This window comes from Uloborus diversus, chromosome 3 (assembly GCF_026930045.1).
Source record: "Uloborus diversus isolate 005 chromosome 3, Udiv.v.3.1, whole genome shotgun sequence".
In the NCBI taxonomy this organism is placed as follows: domain Eukaryota; kingdom Metazoa; phylum Arthropoda; class Arachnida; order Araneae; family Uloboridae; genus Uloborus; species Uloborus diversus.
In genome coordinates, this window is record NC_072733.1 from 196,736,608 (window position 1) to 196,759,271 (window position 22,664).

At 30.6% G+C, this 22,664-nt stretch overlaps 1 protein-coding gene across 1 annotated transcript in view; it reads left to right on the plus strand.

Moving 5' to 3' along the window:
- The window catches only part of LOC129219366 (solute carrier family 4 member 11-like), a 718,088-nt gene that overhangs the window by 487,795 nt on the left and 207,629 nt on the right, over positions 1-22,664 (plus strand). The window contains exon 4 of the mRNA XM_054853742.1: positions 9,827-9,896. Coding sequence (XP_054709717.1) covers positions 9,827-9,896 — 70 coding nt within the window. The remainder of the gene's footprint in view (positions 1-9,826; positions 9,897-22,664) is intronic.

The following is a 22,664-nucleotide window of genomic DNA, read 5'->3' on the forward strand; positions in this document are numbered from 1 at the left end:
TAAAATAAACGAAAACGCATGGTGTATTGGAACTTTGGGGCAAAATAAAAGTCAACGATAAAAATAGTAAACTAGGCTGATGCCCAATAGTCCTCATCACATCTCTGGCTTCCCAGGGCCTGCTAATAGCAACATTTTCCATGTAGTGCGAAGTACGAAAGTACTGTGCTTTCAGGACAGCTTCCTCAGCACATTTAGAGTAAAAACCTTTTAAACAAAGTAATAAAAAATATGGTATTTCTAACTTAAAAATAAAGTAATGCACAATCTGTATCTAAGTTTATACACAGTTTGATTTTAAAGGATTGTAGTGTTAGTTGGATAAATAGTGGATTTACAGGTTTTTGTAAGGCCTCTTTTTACATCATAGACCTGTGTTATGTGAAACATTTATGATTTTCATTTTAGCATCCCTTTCGAGGGCCCTGTCAGCATGGGACCCCTTGCATTTGCAACATTTTAATTGACTAAATTGCGGCAGAGTAATTTTTTACAAATAACTATATCCAAAGAGTAAAACTACTTGAGCAATCTCTTTGAGCAGAATTTCCTTCTGTTGTGTTGGTATTTATGATATTTTTCTCTAATTTAACTTCATTTTTTAAGTAAATATTATTCTGAAGCAATCGAAATAACCAAAATTTTTAATAAACAAATAACCGACTGTTTTTTTTTTTATTTATTTTTTTTTATTTTATTATTTTTTTTTTGTGAAACAACAAATTAAACGTAAAAGTATATTATTCAGTTTAAATCTTTAGCAATTTCCTGTTTAACTGTTTTCAATTAAGTTGCATAATTAAGCAAATTTAAAGTTCATGTTTACAAGTGCTAGTGTTAGATTAACGCACATTTCTTAACATAAAGATACGAATTATTAAATATTGTTTAAGTTTTACTCATTCTGATTGTAATGTCTCTCTTGTGTTTTCATTGCCCTCACATCCGACAAATAGAGTGAAAACTATGGTGATGTAACTTTTATTGACTGTTCTTTGCTTAATGCGGATAAACTTTTGAATTTATTTATTTTCATTAAATTGTGAGTTATAGTAAAGAAACCTATATTATATCAGTCACTTAAATATTTTATACTCTTAAAATCAGTAGTCGGTCGGGTATAGTTCGTGTAGTGACAGGAATATTCGCTCGATTTTTAAACACATTGGTATGAATACTTTTTAACAAAGCCAACCGAAAACGCAATATCTTAAAATACTAGTATCTGTAAAAATTTTGGTTAGTGTAAATAAATATACAAATACCCTTTTTTTTCATTTATATTCTAAGCTAATGGTTCCCGCACTGCTTTGTCCGTAGTAGAAAATTAAAAGGTCTTTTGGTTCGACTGCATATTTACAAAAAATGTATGGTGAATTTCTCGCCAATTGGCTTGCCCATGTCACGGTTCCACGTTATGATAACTTGGTAATTTACTCGTCCATCTTATGATAATTTTGCTCGTAAAAATGTTCTTAAAATTGTTATAGAAAAAGAATATAATCGTATTTTCGAAAAATCGCTTCGAGGTGCACCCCATAATGCTACAAACTAATTTTTGCCAAATTTCATGAAAATCGGCCGAACGGTCTAGGTGCTATGCACGTCACAGAGATCCAGACGTCCAGGCAGAGAGACTTTCAACTTTTTTATTAGTAAAGATGAATGTGTGAACATTGTGTTCCTCAATTACACATGTTTATTCTGAGTTCTTTTTTTTTTCAAAATGAAGGATTTTTTAAAAATAATTAACAATATTTGTATTATTTGAGCCATTCGGGAAATAAATATGCAAGTTACTCCGTGATGCTAATGTAACACTGAAATTGATGTGTTGATGTGCGTGGGCACAGTTTAAAATTTATGCAATTATTAAAATATTTATTTTCTTCAAATTTTGATTGTTTCATAATATAAAAATTAGGTGAAAAATGGTAGCATTTAAGTAAAAGCCTATATCGGAAAAAAAAAGCTATTCGCCGAAAAAGCAGACAGTCTAAAGAGGTACTGGACTTCGAGGTTAATAATGTTATAAATTAAAATATTACTTAAATTCTTCTCGTTGATAAAAAAAAAAATAACTACATTTCAGTCTCATTAAATCAAAATAGTTATGAAGAGTTTTAAATTTTCACTTTCTTTACTGAAATATGATTAGATGAGAAGCTCAGTCTCGTGGGTTTTGGTTAAAATTATGTACTAATGAAGCTGCTTAGTTAAAATAGACGTTTTTGTCATTATATTTTTCTGATTAAGAAAACTAAAATTAGTTTTGTTTGTTATTATCATATATTTGAAAAAAAAAAATCTTTTTTTACTTCATGCGGGAAGTGAATATTAAATTTCGTCGTAAATATTTTCGATTTTCATATAGATGATGTACAATTAATACCAGTTTTTTTTTAATTTCATGCGGGAAATGAATATTAAATTTCATCTTAAATGTACTCGATTTAAAGCATAAAAAACGTGCATAGAATGTCAGGCTGAGTGTAAAAAATATTTTATTACTTTCTTGCGAAGGTGATTTCATTTCTCATTGAATATTAATGATCTTTCGCTAAATCATTGACTGCAAAAAAAAAAAAAAACACACACACACAGAGCAAGCAATTTTAATGAAAAGGCTATAAATAATTACATAGTCATTAAAACATTCGTTTTTTTTTTTTTTTTTTTGTGTGTGTGTGTCTAGACAACAAAAAATTTTTTTATTAATCATACTTTTAAAACGTCGTGTCTAGTTCCCTATTTAATTCGCAAAAAATAACTACGAAAGCTCTAATTAAAAATTATAGTCACTTTGCTTAGAAATATATTGCAGTTTAGTTTTTCTGAAATGTATAAAGATTACTTTTTAACCGGAAAATAAACAAGGGAATTTTAACGCAACTCATTGTTTTCTGCATTGTAATTTTTACCGTAGTAAGCATCACCTAAGTAAGAGATTGTATAAAAGAAATCAAGAAAACATTTTTTTTAGTAAAAATGCACATTTTTAAAATTACTTTTAACTTTCAAAAAAAAATTTGTCTTCGATTGAAAAAGTCTGTAGTTTTTTTAACTATGAATTTTAAAACAAAATAAAACATTCGCTTTTTTAAATCGTTTTATCGATTTCATAAACTTTTTCTTATTTGTTTTATAATTAATGCTCTTTTTTGGTAAGAGCGATGTAGCAATGACATATCCCCAGAACATTTTGCTAAATTCCCCACCACTAATGAATTCAGTTTTTCCTTTGCCTTAACTAAGTTAAAAATAAAGATCAGGTAACTGCAAAGCTGTTAATCATCTCAGCTTCTAATTAACGACCGGCGAACCGTATCTTTGAAGAGAGAGCTTGTGAAAATCCGGGAGTTCCCGTAAGCGGTTAGTTTACTGGCTTGTGCCATGAAAAATCAAGCCGGCCCTATTTGCATTTTGTGCTGTATACACGGAGGTGAGTTAGTTTCTTTTGGCTTCAGGGCAAAGTGGAAGATTATTCAGATGGCGTGAAATCGCCTTTTCTTTCTTCTTCTCAATTCGCGCACACACAAACAGTTTATACTTCGGCAAACAAATAAAGTGGAGTTTGTTTGTCAGAGGGTAAAATAAGGATTTGAAATTGTTGTAAGCATATAGGTGACTATTACCAAGTTAGAATTCAGAGCTGCGAATTTTCTATCGATTGAGGAAAAACAAGTTGTAAAACTTATAATTTTAGTATAACTCATCCCCCAAATTGTAAGGGGTTTTGACTAAAGATGTTAACATATTCATGCTGAAATAGCAGTTATAGTGTTATAATCAGAGTATAAAAACAAATAAGTGCCAATAAATATGAAGAATAAGTTCATGCTTCAATTATGATTTTTAATTTTGCATCATGTTTTTTTTTCTGTTTCGCTCATCTACTTACAATTATCGAATTGTTTCCTGAGTGCAGTGCATATTTAGTACCCATAAAATTTTACAATGCTTCCTAATCAAGTACTAAAATTACTGAAACGGGAAATATCCAACGTTGTTCTGCACAAATAAACATATTAAAGAATACAGGCTTTTCATGGCAAGTTCTGTTTATTGTTACAAACCAACGTTAGATACTTCCTGTTATTTCTCAGTACAAAGGTATTTATTTATTTCTATGCTACTATTACATTAACATACTGACATTTTAAGAATATATCAAAAGAAATAATTTATAACTAGAGGATATCAAAGGCAGATTGTAAGGCAAACTAAATTGGTGTCCATCTTTCTTTCAAACTAATCTCTGTTATTCATAACATAAGGTGTACCCCATTATAGCTTTCAATGCTATAAAAACATTAAACTCATCGTAAGCCCTGATGTTATAATATAATCCTAATTAAATACTGATTGTTTTTTGATAATTTTTTTCACAATGGAGTCAAAGTCGCATTAACCTTTTATCTATTAATCTATCTAATCTAGAAAAAATAAATTTTTTCTTGAAGTAGTAATACATATCATTTCAGATTTAGAACATTTTTCTGTAGTTTTCCATTATTTTTTTTAATTTGAATGAATAAGCAATAACTTAAAATCTCAAAGTTAGCTATGTGTTTTCACAATGTCTACTCTTGTCTGGATCTTCTGTCCTGTATTCAAAACAATAAGCATTTCAATGATAGTCAATTTAAACAGTAGAGTTTCAGGATCTCATATCATCCGTTTACTTCTTTTCATAGATCGTCGCCTCAGAGCAACAGTAAGATATCTAATCCCAGAAATAACTCTAAGAAATCTTACTAATGCTCTGAGACGACGATATGTTTAACTCGTTTCATGAAATAAACATTTAATCCCTGAATTTCATTCATAATTTTACTAGCAATAATTTAAAGAAACTAACCAGAATTCATTAAAAAATCTCCATATATCTAACGTAGACTCTCAAACTTGAATTATATCGAACTGAATAAAAATATTGATGAAATGGTATTGCATACGTATCTTAATGATTAAATATAATACATGATGCAATATTTTAAGCATTTTTAATGTGCATTTATGGATATGGTTCCCTTTACGGGCTTTAAGTTGCTATGGGCAAAATATATCTGTAAACATTTATCTTCAAAGGTAAACAGCAAGATTCTAAAAGATTTGTATATTTAAGAATTAAAATACGCATTCGAAAATCAGGCTTTATTATTATTTTTTAAGAGCAAAAGTTTTATGTTCCTCGACCTTTTCGAGCGCGGAATCACGAAAACTACAGCAATACGAGCGTAGAAAAACAAATGCAATGGTTCTTTGCTTCTTAAAAATGTAACAGTTCATTTCGACTGGCGCTGGAAGTAAATGTAGCACATTTTTCACGACTTTTTCTTTTGGAATATTCTCATTCTTTAACTGTTAAAATAGTTTACAGAGAAAATGTAGAAGTTATAAGCATTTTTCATTGAAAATTCTTTAAAACAACTGTATAAATAACGGAATGTATCAGCGTACCACATAGAGCAATAAATATAGGAATATATTCATTTATTTTTCTTATAAATTTTAATTAAAAACCAACTCTCAAGTTTGCTAGCGCACGGCTGTTATTCTTTGAGTTGTTAAATGTGTTTGAATACACTTGTTGAATTGTAAACTGCATTTCCCGTTAACACCATTTCGCATCATTTGTAGTCTGATAAAAGCTAACATGATTGTCAATATATATATATATATATATATATATATATATAATGTAAGAATCTATGCTGGACTAGGTTGCTTTAATTGGCGAGTAATCAATTTCTTCACTTTAAAGTCTTAAAACATTAATTAGTAATGAAAAAAGTGTCATATTTATTACATGTTTATCTTCTGACACCAGAAATTGCGTTTTTACTGTATCTTACGAACACTAATAACAATTAATTTAAGCTCAAAAAGAGCTATAAGTTCATTCATAGTTATACAAGAAAATATCAAAGTAAAAATTAATTATAAGAAATTAATTTATATGATTACATGCGTATATATAAATATATATATATATATATATATATATATATATATATATATATATATATATATAGGGCAGAAGACTTAAGCAAAAATAAATTACAACTAGATTAAACTATCGGATAATTATTCTCATATCAAGTACAATGAAAAAATTGTTCATATCGATATTTAAAAACAATACAAAGAACACAAGATGATTAACTTTCAGATTAACTTTCATGGCTCTCCTTTTGATGCAGAATTAGTGCTAAAGAATCGTCAATCCATGTTTGCTCAACAAATCACGGTATTCAATTGCCATTAATATAATAAATAAGATTTGAAAAAAATATCTATATTTAGTCATTAATGGTTATATATTTAGTCATCAACTGAAAACAATGTTTTCATAATATAACTCTCCTTTGGATGCTTGCAGAATTTAATGATTTCTTGTTAGTCCAATTCTTTGTTTATTTCCGAAGACCAGTAATGTTTCTATTCAAAAAAGAATAAAAATCGTTAACCTCAAAGTATACAACCGCATTTGCACCACGTAAAGTGTTTGAAACTATGAGACCCTTTTTTTTTTGTAACGCATCATAATTTTCCATATTTTCTGAATTTGCAAATTATTCTTCGCAATACGTCACATTTGCAGTTGAGCATTTACCCCCAAATACATCTCAATCTCCCCAATGCACTCGCAATATCAAAAGCGTTCTCTTATAAAGATTTAAAATTTTAACAAATATTATTTGCATCTGTTGTATATCAGTGAAAAAAATTCCATGTTTTTTTTTTTTTTTTTTTTTGCGACATAAAAATGTATCATGATTACTAAATGACGAAACGGCAATGAAATACAAAAACCTTCTCATCGTGTATAGAATTTTATTCATATATACTGTTATCAAATGCAAAATAAAGTTTTCTACTCTCCCAGATATTTTTGAAACTGAATCCATTTCAAAAATGAAAAAAAATCGAGCATTTTCGCATCGTGGCTAAATATACTCAATCTCTAGTGATTCATAGAAATAAAATTTGCCAAGTTTGACATCAAATCACTTTTCCTTTAAACGTTTTCCTGCGTATCCTACGCTTATATTTGTCCTTCATAGCGACGAAATTGAAATGTTTTAGTGCCTCGATATCATTTTAGTTTTCTAGAACTTTGTGTAGAAGTTAAACGCATTTATTTATCCCATGAACAATGTATGTGGTAAATTTATATAAGTTCTTCAACAGCTGCTGCAATTGGTTTTGTCCCCCCTTTTTAATTTTCGAGTCAAAAATTGTACACGACTCTCTAAACATTTAAGTACGTTTAAAAGCATTTAAACATATAACCGTCACATTTCTACGATTTTTTTACAACAAAACTTTGAAGATTTATCAGCAACACTCCCATACACCATTCTGAATTTAGAAACCCATGTTGTGCTCTGGGAATGGACATGTGCAGCTTTTTGACAAATGGCGTTGTTTAACTCCTCATGCTTGCACAACGAAGATAGAAGTATCAAAGTAAAGGAAAATTGCTGCGATATTGTAACATCCTTAAGCTTGTAAAGCTAAATTTTGTGGTATAAACTTCCCTTTACCCACATGACTCACCCATTCAAGGCTTCAGTTCCCGAGGGTAACCTCCATATAATGACTTAGCACAAAAACTAAGCAAATTCGTACTCTGAACAGTAGTCGTAGTCCAAATATAGAGCCATGTTTTTATACTTTCCTTTCATAGCTCAACTTTAAATGAATCATGGCAGACGAAAAATAGCAAATTATTTGGAAAAGAATATTGTAGCAAATATAAAGTTATCAAATTTTTAATCTTAATGGTTGTACCTATTTAGACTGTTAATTTCTTATTGAGGATTATGACTTTTTTTTATTTTACCGGTGTAGAAAAATATATTTATAGTTTTACTAATTTAATGATATTTCTCTATGCGTTCGTTTCCCCTTTGATGACTTGGCCAATTTGTGAATGTATTATCAATTTCGGATGCAGGTGGTGCAATCATAGTTTATGCAATCTATCGTGGAAGTCGCTTTAATTGATTATGTCGATTGATTTAATTGATTATGCATCTCTGCGGTAACATTCAAAAAATTCCTAAAATCTGGGCCCATTGCGGGAAAAGCTTTTTTAATGCTTAAAAAGCCAATATACATGTATAATTTAAATATTGCTCTGAACGCAACAAAACGAACTTTATCAAGATTGGAAGTGCGTCTAGTTAAAATAATCATAGCACTACCTTTCTTTTCTTTCTGATTCACGCAAAAAATAATGCAAATTTATGTATTTGGTTTTTAGTTGACTTTGATGTTAAAATTGTATGACTTCTTTTTTAGCTTCCGTGATTATTTGTCCGCGCTCAGTTGTAAAATCTTAGTCAAAAGAAATAAGAATGAACAATATTTTATGAAAACTTTTTCACATATAAAATATTTCAAAACAAATAAATCAAATGCACGAATCAGTTTATAAAGACTTGGAACTGCAGTAAACAAAATATATATCTCAACTAGATGTATGCTAAAACAGCAAAAAAAAGGGTTCTTAACGCTTGATTGAGGCTTAAATTATTTCACATGTACATATAGATAAATCAAGTAAAAAGGCCCACTCAATTAGGGGCCTGCACCAAAATAACAGAAATTAAAAATTATGATTGTGCTTTACACAATTTATGCCGAATTCGAACAATCTGAGAGGTAAACAGAAATGAATCTTTATGCAGCAAAACTTTGCAATGTGTATTCAGAAAACTGCAAATTGTTGTCAAGGGTTATCAAGAAAATGAAGTTCTCAAATGTGCTAACCACAAAATGTTTTTATCAAATATAGTTTTCAAGTAAAACAAATAAGTCAAGAAAGATAAAGAATGTGGCTATGTTCTTAAATATTTTCCCACCAAAGTTCTGAGTGCTACAAGTTCGTCCGAAAGTAGATTTCAGCTCAGATTTTAAGCATATTATTTACTAATCATTGTTGAGATGTCACGGAATCATTTAACCAATATCGCAAAAATAATAGCCGTAAGGTTGAAAATAATATTTTGAAATAGCATGTACATTTGAGGCATAAAGAGCTTAATGGGATAAGTCCATGAACGACTTGATTCACTTTAGCTCCGAGCGCTGCATTCAACGCAAAGCACATTGGGCTCTAATCATGTGAGGCGAGAGCAAAAGTGAACCAAGTCGTCCATGGACTTGATCCGGTAGACAGCTCTGAACGTCTCATCTAAATTAGCATAATTTCCACATTGAGAATTTTTTACAATTTATCAGGGTACGAGGCAACACCATGAAGAAATATTATTTGTCACTCAAACCCCATTTGAATATTTATTAAAAAAATGTTCTTCACGATTGAGGATCAAAAAACGGCTTTTTATTTTTATTTTAAAAAATCAAAGCTAAAATAAGTAAATTAAAAAATAACAAACTTCGAATAGATTTATTTCCAAGCACCTATGTGGCAGTGAGAAGCAAAGGGATGCAAGTGGACATTTTCAAGTTTTGAGTAAAATGCTTTTAAAGATTATCTCCTAGGTAGGCTTTCATTGATTTTTTCCCCCTAAATCATGCTGTATAGCAGCAACTACCAGAGCTACTAGTACCATCTCCTGCCGCAAGACAGAGGAGAGGTTCTCCTACCATGTGTCCTGGTTATCTCCAAATTTTTAATTTACTCCCTTTGCTTCTCACTGCCTCATATGTTCTAAAACACATATAGGTTACCGCTCATGTTTAACGTCATAAAAATAAAGTTCTTTCTTAAATATCAGATATTTTTCATAATATGATAAAATTTGAGACTAAGTTTTCATTTTAACAAATGTTTTTATTTCTTTTTCAGGTGCTAGACAGTCGGGAATCCCTTATAACAATTGCCGAAGCCAAGGAGGCAATATTTACCGAAGACTCCGGTAAGTGTTTTATTAAAATACAATTAACAACTTTTCTAGTTAAGTTTTAATGTTGCAATTTTGGTTTGCTAAGGTAAAATTTGCTCAAGTATTCAATCGCTGGAAAAAGTATGCATAACAATTACGAGCAATACATGAGCCGTTTAATATCGAAACCAGCCTTTTTCAGATTTTACCAGAGAGACAAAAACATTCACGGGTTCAGTAGATTTTTAACAAAAATTAATTATTTGACAGCAGTTTTCGACCTGAATGTCAAAATCTGAAATAAAAACACTTTTAAAAATTCATGGATTAAGCTGGTTTTGATACTAAAAGTCTTACATATAAATATATTGTTTTCTCGAGTGGTGGGGTTCTATCTTATGGAAGCAAATTTGTGTTGCTATTTTTTTGGGATTCTTCTATCTCTGCGATGAACAAACTTTCTCTGACCAACTACCAACGCTACTATGCAAATATGAAACATTCTTTGCTTCCAAAACTACTTAAAATCTTCGGATACAGTTATGATCTTGCAGTTTCTTTTTTCAGTCCTTATTAAAAATCATCGTGACGGTCTTTTTTCGTTGTACAAAAGCTCGTCAATTACCGCCTAAATTTTGAATTTATAAAGATTTGAAATTTTGGCGAACTATTTCGATCAGCATAAGCACATGTACACACTGCAGTACAGAATTGCTGATGCGTTACAACAACCTAAGTATTGAGAGCAGTATGGTTTATTTATTTCATTGATCATATTCATTATGTATGTGCTATCCAATAGCAAAATTATTCCTTTTTACTTTTAAGTACGTAATAACATTCATCATTTGCAAACATATGTTTGAATCGTTGGAAGCAAAAATAGTGTAAACCAATTTTTTAACTTTACAGCGTCGGAACTTAGTTTTAACCACATTCCATACGTAATGAAAAAGTGTAGGTTTAGCAATTGGCGATAGGCAACAGTCTTAAAACGGAGCAGCAATAGTCTTTTGTGCGCTAGTGACTACTAAACCATTCAGATCATTAAACTAACTCACTAAAAAAAACACCATTAATTCTCTCAATATTTATGCTCACGCTATGTATTTTGTAGTACAGTACACTATATTAATCTCTCTTAGTATACTTTCGCATCCTCTTCGTCGAGAGCGACCAAAAAAGTCGCAAAGTTAGAGACGCATTTCACTGAAGTTCAACAATATTTTAGACCAAATTAAGTTTTAAGATCTAAATAAATAGCAGCCAAGTGAAAAAAATAAAAATAGTGTTGTTTCAATGAGAATAATTTTGGATTACAAAAGACGTAAGCTACTTACGTCTTTTTGTTGCTTGTTGAGCACTATTTCACTGATGAAGAGGTACCATCGTTGCCCTTGAAATAACTGTTTGTACCTTTTTCTTCACAATTTGGGCTTTATCCACGTTGTTTTTCATTTTTATCATAATTTAGTATAATGCGTTTTTGTTTATTTTTTATTTATGCTATGAATTGGTTCTTACATTGTTGTCCCTCAGCTACAGGTAGGGCAGAAAGAATTATTTCTAAGAATAGAAAATCTGCTAAAAGGCTAATTGTAAAGCTAATAATCACTTTTCTATCAGATTGCGCGCTATCTAATAGACTATTAAGAAATTTTTAAAAATGTAAAAGCTTTCATTTCAATAATTTATTACCTTTTCTACCGGCTTTTTTTTTGCCGTTGAACTCAGTTTGGAGGCGTTCAGAAAGCGAAATTCTCATTAATTATGTAAGATCATTGCACAAGTTAGAAAGATAGTTGCATAAGCCAAAACGTTTGAACATTGAGATGAACATGGATTTCAAATCTTCTGCATTTGTTCCCTTGAGTACACTAATTGGAAACAAAAAAATACTAAATTCAATTGCATACAGGGAACGCACAAAAATTGTCTACTAACCGAAACTGCTGTTCAAGTGACTGTGATGTTGATCGGTTTATATGCCACTGATTGCAAAACAGCAAGAGTTTTCTAATAGGGACCGTTGCTCACACAAAACAGTCCTTGCATATGTTTGATTAATTTTCGGTAAACTCATTCTTAAGTGTAAAATGAGAAAGATGTAAATAATTAAAGTTACTTTTAAACACAGTTACAAATAAATTTTTGATAGTTTTTCCGTGCATCAATTTTTATAATGTTTTAAATTCAAATGCTTCTTTTAAAATTAAAATTCTAACGTCCCTAATTGTTTTACTGATGTTTTTACAATTCTCCGTGAAAATAGCTCTTGTAGTTTCTATAGTAATAATTAGGTCACGTAATGCTGTGATGCAAAAATGTATATGTTTCAATAATGATATTTTCTGGTGTATATCATTTTCACATTCGTTGTCATTTACTTCATATAAATCAATCTTCATTAAGCAAATTCAGTGTTCACCTAGACATAAAAATGCAGCTCCCTTTAAATAGATTCGATATTTTTTTCTAATGTTTTAGAACAACAATGAATATGTGACAAAACTTTTTTCAGAAAATATTTTATGCATTTCTAAATCCTCAATTATAAGAAATAAGCTATATAATAATTTTAAATCAACTTTTTTTTGAATGAAGTCCTGTTTCGCAAGCGAAGTACACTTATAATAGTCGATGTTTATGCTTCTGCTGAAATTCACATAATAGATGCTTTATAATGTCACAGCAAACAATTAATCGGCTCTTTCAATATTAAAGTTAATGCGTTTTTCTGCAGTTATTCTTTTAAAGTTTACAGTTCGGACGGTATCCAGATCGCAAGAACAGAGTCTCGGGAATAATTTCTAATTATTGTGCCGAAACTTAAGATTTTTGGTAATGAAGTCAATAGAAAATTCCTGGGCTTATTAAAGATAAGCATTTGGACTAGTAGAGATGAGTATGATAAATTTTAGAAAGATGATTAACATTTCAGGAAATTCCTTTGGAGAAGTGAAAAGCTTAATAAATATTTCTAAAATAATTTATTGTATCATTCCTTAGAAAAAAGGGACCTTCGTTGTTTCAATCGCGAAACATTTTTTTGCATTTCATTTTAAGGACCTTGATTCTATATAATACCACTATTTAGGAGCATTCTACGAATAAATCGCCGTTTTGTTCCGCACGTGGCGGCTAATATTTTTCATTAAAAAATAATAATTTTTAAAAGTATTGAACAATATGTTGTTCAATTATTTTTTAAATCATAATTTTTAATGAAATGTATTAGCTGTGACATGCGAAACAAAATATGTTTTTCCTTATTACAGCCTTTTTATAGAAAATTAATGTCAATTTCAGTTGGTATAACATCATCTGAATTTTAAGAAAGAAAATACAAATTATTTTCAGTAATAAGTTTTTGCTTACTTTTATTTCTTTGTTTTGATTGATTGTTTATATTTCTTTTAATAAAAGCTTGTGAACCGTTTTTTTTTAATGCATCCTTAATGAAAAGTTCTACCCGTATTTATTTTTAACTTTTATTTTAATATAAAAATATATTTGATAAATTAAGTTCAAATCTTAACAAAACAATTTTTTTTTCATATGGTTCTTATCATGAAACCTTTTTCTGAAAACATGATCAGGTTTCACCAATAATTTTCCAGGAGTTTGAAACAATTTAGTTTTTCTTATTCTACCGAATATTCGTTTTGCCAACTCTAAAATAACAAACAGCTGGTTAGATCGAAAAATGAAACATGAGAACAAATTATCTACAGATGGTTCTTTAAAAAGTTCGGTCAAATCGATTGTATCTTAAATTGCCTTTAAAGCTTAATCTAACCCAGATCACATAGAGTACTTTATTTCTACTTGAAGTATCTTGGTTAGAAACTAGATTTTTCTTTTCTCATAACACTGTTTTATGTCGGTTCTGTTTTATACTTTTTGAAAATTTGTATTCCATTATGTCGGCTGAGTATTATTATAAATTAATTTTGACGAACTCTGTCATTGTAAGGAAAGCTGTTTTGGGTCATTCCACGACAAAGTCCATCCTTTGTCCCACACATGACGGTTCATATATTTCATTAAAAAGCAATAATTTTAAACACTAATGACAATTTTTTGCTTAAGAAAGCAGACATAAGTTTGTAATTTGTTAAGCTGAAAATATTTGTTCACTAATATCTTAAAGTGTGATTTTTAATGAAATGTATGATTCATCATAGTGCTCTTTGGAACGTCAGCTTCGAAAATTACAGGTAGACATTTACTGAACCGATTTTTTCTCTAGACACTACATGAAAAGCCTGCAATCGCGTTATTACGACATACATTATGAAAAACAGCCGGAGCAAGACCTCAAAACTCGTCCTGTTAACATCACTAAAGATAATAATCTGAAATGGCCGTTTTGAAACTTGAAATCCAAAAAGTTTCCAAAAGGAAGATTTGAACTCCATTCCTTTAATGTCGTCAAAGATAGCCTACATTTGTGTTTAGTACATCAATTTGGAAAAAAATGCCGATGCACGATCCCCCTCGATGGGGGCGATCGCCCCTCCCTTGTATCCGTCCTTGCAAAATGACCGTTATCCGTTGAATGGTCCATTTTGGGGACATTTTACGTTGAAATATTTATAATAGTTTGACTGGCAATGGTATCAAATACACTGTTCGACAAGAGCGAATGCCATATTTGTGATTTAATCGCTCACCGGCAACAATAATTGCATATCAAAAAAATTTTAAAAATGTAAGTATTTTTCATTTAAAATCAAAATTCAGTGCTCGTTATCGCGCAAAAAATCGTACCAAGTATGTTAACATAATTGGAGCGTGGTGGCGTGTAACCGAAATAACCAGTAGTGAACCATTATTAAAATTTCATAATTTAGAAGAAAATTCTTCAAACTTTTGCTGTACACTATTAACTCTGAATGCAAAAACCAACCTGTAAACTTTACATTAAAAATACTTTGAGCGAATTGCAGTATTTGAAACTAAGTTATTTTGCCGTAATATTGCAAAAAATCTTGATTTTTCAAGTGCTGTGTTTCTTCTTTTGAGATGTGCTGCTATAGTCGTTGGTGAACAACATGATTCTTGATTGATTTTCGTTTAAAAAGGAAGTCTTTATCTATATTTCCAATATCCTTTTACGATATTGGAAAAAAAAGGAAATAGCCGTTAGTCTTTTATATCGTAATTGATGGTTTTAATAAAATCTGTCATAGGGATTAATGTCTGGTACATTCAAATTTAAGTTTTAACGCAAAAACTCGACCATATGCATACAGCAATGTATGTCCGCAATGTAATATTATCTTATTTTTCCTAAAATAATAACGATATTGATAATTTCAGCTTAACCATATAGTTTTACTAGTGTTTTTTTTTTTTTTTCATTCTTTATTTTAATTTTATTTCTTCTCTCTTCTAATACGTGAAAATACTTGTTAAAAGTTATTGTAAATTTTGTAAGACATTGTAAGCTTTGTTTTAATTTTAAAAATATTTCGCAATTATATTTAAAATTAAAAGTATAGTTATATACAATCTGACTCTTCTGTAGTTATTTTCTTAAGAGCAACTCCCCAGTTCAAAATTTCTGGAAAGATTCTCCCTGAAACAAAGTGCGTTTATGAAGTGCTATACATACTTATCAGCGTTAAAGATAATGTTTAAAATGGTTTGTTTGAACAGCAACAAAAAGTAAATAAATAAAATAAAATGAATAGACTTATTCTGCTGTTGATTTTTCTATTTATTGTCTGTGAAATTTAGCTTAGGTTTTATCATCAATCCTAAGTAATAATTTTGAGTTAAAAATGACTCAACAATAAATTATTTTCGTGTGTGTCCATAACTAAAATACTTACTTTTCATTGACTAGTTAGCTTGAAAGAATTTTAAATATCTCAGTTAATGGCAAAAATACCTCTATGGTAGAAAGAAAGCTAAGGATTGTGTACGTACTAGAAAAACTGCGATCTGATTTTTTTTTAAAAGTGCTTAAGAATGAAACCCAGAAACTCTTCAAAAAACTTATGTTCAGAAAAAAAAAAATTGACTGAGAAGCGATGACATAATGAATCAAACTGTGAATAGAATGTTATGTTTGGAAAAAATGTTGTTGGTAGTGTTGTTGAATACTATTTTGTGAATATACTGATGGTACTCTTATAATACCGGCTAAAAATAATACAAAGCTACTGCCAATACAAGACAGACCTAACCATACAGCCTGAGTAAAAACTTTAAGGCCAGTATAATTTTCTTTGAAAAAAGGAAAATAAAATTAAAGGGATTTTAATATTATTGTATTTTTAATTATTAATGTTCATTGGTAAGAAATAACGCAACAAACAGGATTTGTAAAGCATGCAATAGCCATAAAAGCAGTGGTTTATTCAAAGTTAGCATTTCAGCTTGAGTAAAAACTTTAAGGTCACTAGCATTTTTAAAAAACTGCAAGTACTTATACTGTAATAAATGACACCTCAGTTAACAAGATTGTTGAAACCCTTCAACTTACAGTTTTGTGATTCATTTCTTCAAAGTTTTTGTCCTACTTGTGACGATATCGTAAGGTAAAAAGTTAACTGTTCAAGAAAGAGGGCAGAGTGAAGCTTTTTCTTCTACAAGGATAAGTAGGCGTATTATTGCGAAAAAATAGGACGATCGAAGACTGAAGTCAACATTTTTGTTTGATTTAAACACAATTAGAGTAAAAAGAAAACCCGGGTAAACTTAAAGCTTTGTCCTCGAATAATGGAAGAAGAGTTTGGAAATATTTACATTACCTGAAAAGTACTCAACCAGGAAACTTATTCAGACAATAGGTTTAAAAGTTTGTCAAAAACGATATATAACACAATTAGAAGGTGTGGAAATTTTATTAATGCTGCAAAATTGCTTAAACCTCATTTATTCAAAATGCACAATATAGGGCGGTTCAACTTTAGCTAGAAAATCATGACCTGGGATAACCAATGAATACAAATAAGAGATTTTAGTGTTAGTATAGATGGACCAAACGGACGGAAGTACTATTGGAATGATTTACGAAAAGAAAAAGAAATATTCTACAAGCGCCAATTAGAGGGAGGCTCTGTCAGAACTTGAGAGTGCTTTGCTTACCGCTGTATTCACCATTAACTGAACTACGCGGTTAAGCGCTTAACCTGGGGTTATCCCCTTCTTCTGTATTCACCGTTAACTTTAATTATGCGCTGACAGGTTTTCGAAACCAGGCGTGGTTGGAAAACCTAACCAAGCTCCGGAAGCAAGGTTAAGGGCTTGGTTTGGCTTCTGAGCATGCGCATTTTACAAGTAAACATTTGAAACAATGGCGGACAGAGTGCAACTTCGCATACGGCAACTGCAATACATCGAGTTTTTAGAACTCAGAGACGCGTATATAGAGATGACGCGTTCTTTTTTTGTTACCTATTTCCATTTTCTTTACCAACAAGCTACTTTATATAAAAAGATAAAAAAGTTATCAGGCTTATGACAACAACACAACGAGCAAAGATCAGCTTTACCTCTACCACGAACTCTACACAAGCGCTGAGCTGAAATAACAGTAACGAAGAAGAAAACGTGTGAAAATCATATGATCTTTATTAGCCAATAGGGTGCCTGCGCTTATAACCGCATGAAGTTTGGTTGAGTAACTTCTTGTTGAGAAACTCCGAGGTGTTTTTCGCCGGTGAATACTGAAATTTTAACCTCGCGGTAACAATCCCAACTACGAGTTAATGAACCTCGCGGTTTAAGGCGTGTGGTTAGGTTAACGGTGAATAAGGCGGTTACAATGGTGTATGCTCAGTTGCGTTTGTTTCAGGTTAAATGAACTCACTAGCATATCAAAATGTCCACCCAAGTCATCTTTTACCAAATGCTAAATTTATTGCTGGAGAATATTGAAAATATCAGCAAAACAATGCATTTATCCATCCGAGTAACAGTGCAAAAAATAGGCTAAAAGTAAACAATGTTGAAACTTTGGAATGACCAACTAAGTCTCCAGATCTTAACCCAATAGAGAACTTATTGGGTGACTTAGCAAGAAGAGTTTCTGCAAAGGAGAGACATTTTACTTCATCAATAGAGCTGAAATCTACCATCGAAGATGAATGGTAAAAAATACATCCCGAATTCTGTCAAAAACTAATTTCATTCATGAAAACAAGAATATTTGAAGTAATTTGCAGGAATGGCTCCCCCACAAGCTTATAAATATTTGAATTTTTGTGCTCATATGCTTTTTTCTATGTTGGCATTAAAGATTTTACTCAGGTTTAAATATTGATCAGTAATATTTTCTGATAATGAAACACTTACAATTAATTTTTTTTGTCTTTTTTACTTGTATTTAAGTTTAATAATTATCACTCATATGACTTTTTGATCGTAAGATTAAGGTGTGTCCAATTTCTCAAAAAAGGGCACTGGACTTAAAGTTTTTACACAGACTGTAAGTAGGCATTTGCCTAGTTTTGTTTATTCTTTAAAATAAATTTCATATAAATACTGCAAAAGCATAATAATACTTTTTAAGCATAATAATTATTTATTAAAGTATCGTAAACATTTTTTAAATTCACATTTCGATTCGTTGGGTAAACTATGATAGCAAACGTTCGTTTTTGCAAAAAATATATGGACATATTTATGTACTTAATAAAAAATATTGATAAAGGAACTCGATTTTTGTTGTATTTCGCTACAAACTGAACTGTCAGTTAAAAAAAACACATTCTTTACGGCTGTAATTCGATAATTATTGTCATTAATTTTGAACTAAGAAAAAAAAGAAGCATGTTGTTGTCAAACATACGTACTTAAGTTCCATTTGCCCCTTTTATGTTTCACAAAATTAGATTTTTAGGTATTTAACATATAAAAGTAACGTCGTACGGATGCTTTTAAAGGCACATAACACCTGGCAAAGTAAAGAAACCGTTCTTACGAGCTAAAATTAACGTATTGAACGAAAGAAGGTAGAGTGAAACTTAATTTTTTATGTTTTAAGGAGTACATGTAACCTATATGTTGCTTACTTCAACAACTACATTTACGCATTTACTTCAACTTCCTAAGCATGATTACGATATGAAACATTTTTTTCTTCAATTTACTACTTAAAATAAATTAACTTCTTGACTTTAAAACTGAGTACAATTAACGCTTTTAAACATTTCCGTGATTTCCTTGCGTCAATGTAAAACGACCGTTTATTTCCTTGAAGCTTTTATTTTATTTATTTCTCTCCTGTGCAACGAATTTGTATCTATTAAATAAGATTCTTTTACATGATTCTTCCAACAAGTTTCTTTTATTAATAAATTCAACTCTTTCTAAACGGTTGATATATTTCACTCAGAAAGAAATCAAATAGAAAAAATCGCGTGACTTTGGTAAAGGAGCGGAAAGAAATCACGTGACAAATAAAACCGTTTAAGGAGAAATAGCTTGACTTGAATAAAACCTAGTAAAAAGAATAGCATAAAACTGCGGGAAAAGCTCTCTTTTTTTTTCTAATCTTGGTATACTTCTATTTTTATATGTAAGTGTTTTATTTTTTGAATGTTTTTCGTATTTTGAGCTTTAATTCTTAACATTAAATTGCGTTTCTTGAAAGAAGTTCCCACTCTTTATTCATATTTTCATGCATAGCTGGTCGTTTTTCTTTCATTGCTGTTTCGTGTTTGTAGATTTCTGGGATTATGTTTTTGTACATTCTAAGAAAAAATTGTTTTTGAATAACTTTAAATAAAAAAATAAGCCAACAATTTTGTAAGAATAAATTTTCTTCCTTTTGCCAGCTAAACTATTTTTTTCCGTGAATGGTTATTTCATTTTCTTTCTCTTGCATAAAATTTGAACCACCTCATCAATGCATTTTTTCATTGAACATTCATTTTGCTGAGACTGTTTTTCAAGCACTACGAAATTCAAACTATAAGGTAAATTGTTTTCAAAATCTCGCTACTTTTGTACACGTTATGTAACAAAAGATTCACGTATTTATCCTTATTTTTCACCGTTAAAGGCAATTTTTATTTAACATGAAAAATGAGGTAATTCTTCCTTAATTGGGAAATAATTGACAACACAAATACTTTTATTCTGAATGGGATAAAAGCTGTTTTGTGTGTAACCGGAATTTACCAAAATCGGAGGCAAACTTTGGCAAACTGGTATTTACCAAAAATAAAAAGTTCAACGTAAATGAACAAAGTTTGCACAGTTTTCACTCTTCAGAGTTACTTTGCGTATTAGTTAGAGGATTAAATCGACTGGATTGAAACAACAAACTTGATTTCATTCAGCTTATGTATGGGAGACCGGGGATGGTTGACTAACTTTTGACTTAAGTTCGTATGTCTCTGATGTTTAACTTAATATGACAAAAACAATTGCTACAAATAGAAGAACTATTTAGGTACCTAAAACCCTATAATATGTCCTATATGGTCTTCACTATAATACTTATTTAGCAGATTTTATAAAACTCTGATGCTTGGTAAACCTGCCCCATGTCCGGGGTAAATCCGGGGTAGCCATACGCATGGGGTAGGTTGAACTAGGCAGTAATTAGTATAAATAAAGAGGATTAGTATAAAATAAAACACCAAAATTTACTAAATGATTTATACTTTTTATTTAATACAGACAAACTTAAATTTCAGATCCATTCTCCGTTCACAAAGAACTTTCACAAATGTAACAATTTTTAATTATCTTATTTTAAAGATTAAAACAAAAACTTAAAAATAACAATAAGTAAGATTTATTCTTTGTATACATTCTATTCCAACCTTAATGGTAACTTGAATTATTATAATAAATCGCTAATCAATTAGTCTCCCTACCGTCATCAGTAGTCTACCTATCCCGAACAAAATTTGTCAACCAGTTCCTGACGCCATTTTGAATTTTACCTGCTCATCATATGCAAACTCTGGCACTAACAAAGAAGCAATAATGTGTTATATATAATGAAACTATTATATTTTAATTTGGCATAAGAACAACATTGTTTCTAACAGATTTATAGGCACAATAACAAAAAAGTACGAACGAAAAAAATTACTTACCGAGACCAAAAACACACCATGTGATCTCACTTACGAACGCCTTGTGATTGTCACGGCTCAATTTGCACAAGTTCGCGGATCGCGGGGAGGCATCGACGCTCGTGATTAGTTGATAAAAATCTCGCGATGGTTACGAGTTATTGTTGCTTTGTCTACCTGCCCCTATAGCCAACCATCCCCGGTCTCCCCTACTTTCAAAATGCCAAAATTTACCTATTTCCGCGCAAGATAAAATACGAGGCGTATTTTTAAAGTAAGTTCCGTTTTGATATAAAAAAAAAGAACGAGTACAGATAGAGCAAAGAAATATATTGCACAAAAATCTACCACCCTTACGCTATTTTTTCGACATTGCTCCCGTGATTTTCCAAGCATTTGTCATAGCGTGGTACAGGTTTTTGTATACCTATTCGTACAAAGTTACCGCCCGTTTAGTCAACCATGAGGACTCTTACAGGGCTTTGGCTGGGGCGTTTTTGAACATCCTCTGGTCTGCCCTCACCTCGCTCGCAGCATCTTTCATTTGTTTCGGCATCTAAAGTCTTTCCAAGGTGGTCTGTGGCACAACAGCAATAATGTGCTCAGAGAACATGTTATCCCATGGCTGACTACACAGGCGGCAATTTTCTATGAATAGGTATACAAAAACCTGTACCACGCTATGACAAATGTTTGGAAAATCACAGGAGCAATGTCAAAAAATAGCGTAAGGATGGTAGATTTTTGTGCAATAAATTTCTTTGCTCTATCTGTACTCGTTCTTTTTTTATATCAAAACGGAGTTTACTTTAAAAATACGCCTCGTAGTTGTGTCAAATTAAAAACAAAGCTTTACGCACCCTTAGCTTTATGCACACTTAGATTATTAGAATACTTTAATTACACAAGTAGATTGAAACCTTGAAGATTAATCTCGTGTGTTGTATAACACCAAGCTACCCTCTTGCACATTATATAATCCAGTAAATTATATTGAAGATTTTGTCGCAAACATACAATACTAACTATACCATGATAGTTTACCCACAGTATCACAACATCGTAATATCTTGAAAATAGTACTTTTTTTTTAAATCCAAATAAAATGTTGTTTGTACCAACCACCGATGATACTTGATAAACAATGATGAAGCAATTATGTGGACGATTTCTCTCTATTTGTTAATTTTATATGCGCATGCGCCGATATCTAAATAAATCCGTTCATAACTGACTAATACAGCAATATGCAATTTTATTCAACCCATTGCTGAAGATTATGTTTACATTGCAAAAAATGTTAAAATTGTTATGAAGTTTGTGTTAAATCATTAAATTATTTATTATGGTTTCATGATGCAATAACGGAACCACATTCAATCAATGTGAAGTAATTTATAATAATAAAAAAATGTTTTAATAACCAAATCGCAGGGTAATAACATAGACACTACTACAAGGAATTAATTTCTATATTTTAATTGATGAAAAGACAGAGATAATTCTTTTAGTTGAATTTATATGACTGCTTAAGATCTTCTCAGTACTCATAATCTAGAGATTGTAAAGACATAACATTATTTTTTAACTATACCACTAGATTCTTAAGTTCAAATTCCCATGTAAAAGTTAAGAAAATTTAAAAAAAAAAAGCACCAGAACAATTCTTTTCTTGCAAAAAATATATATGTACAGAATGAAACCCCAATTTTGGATTTCAAAAACACGGAAGAACCAAAACCGGAACTTTTTT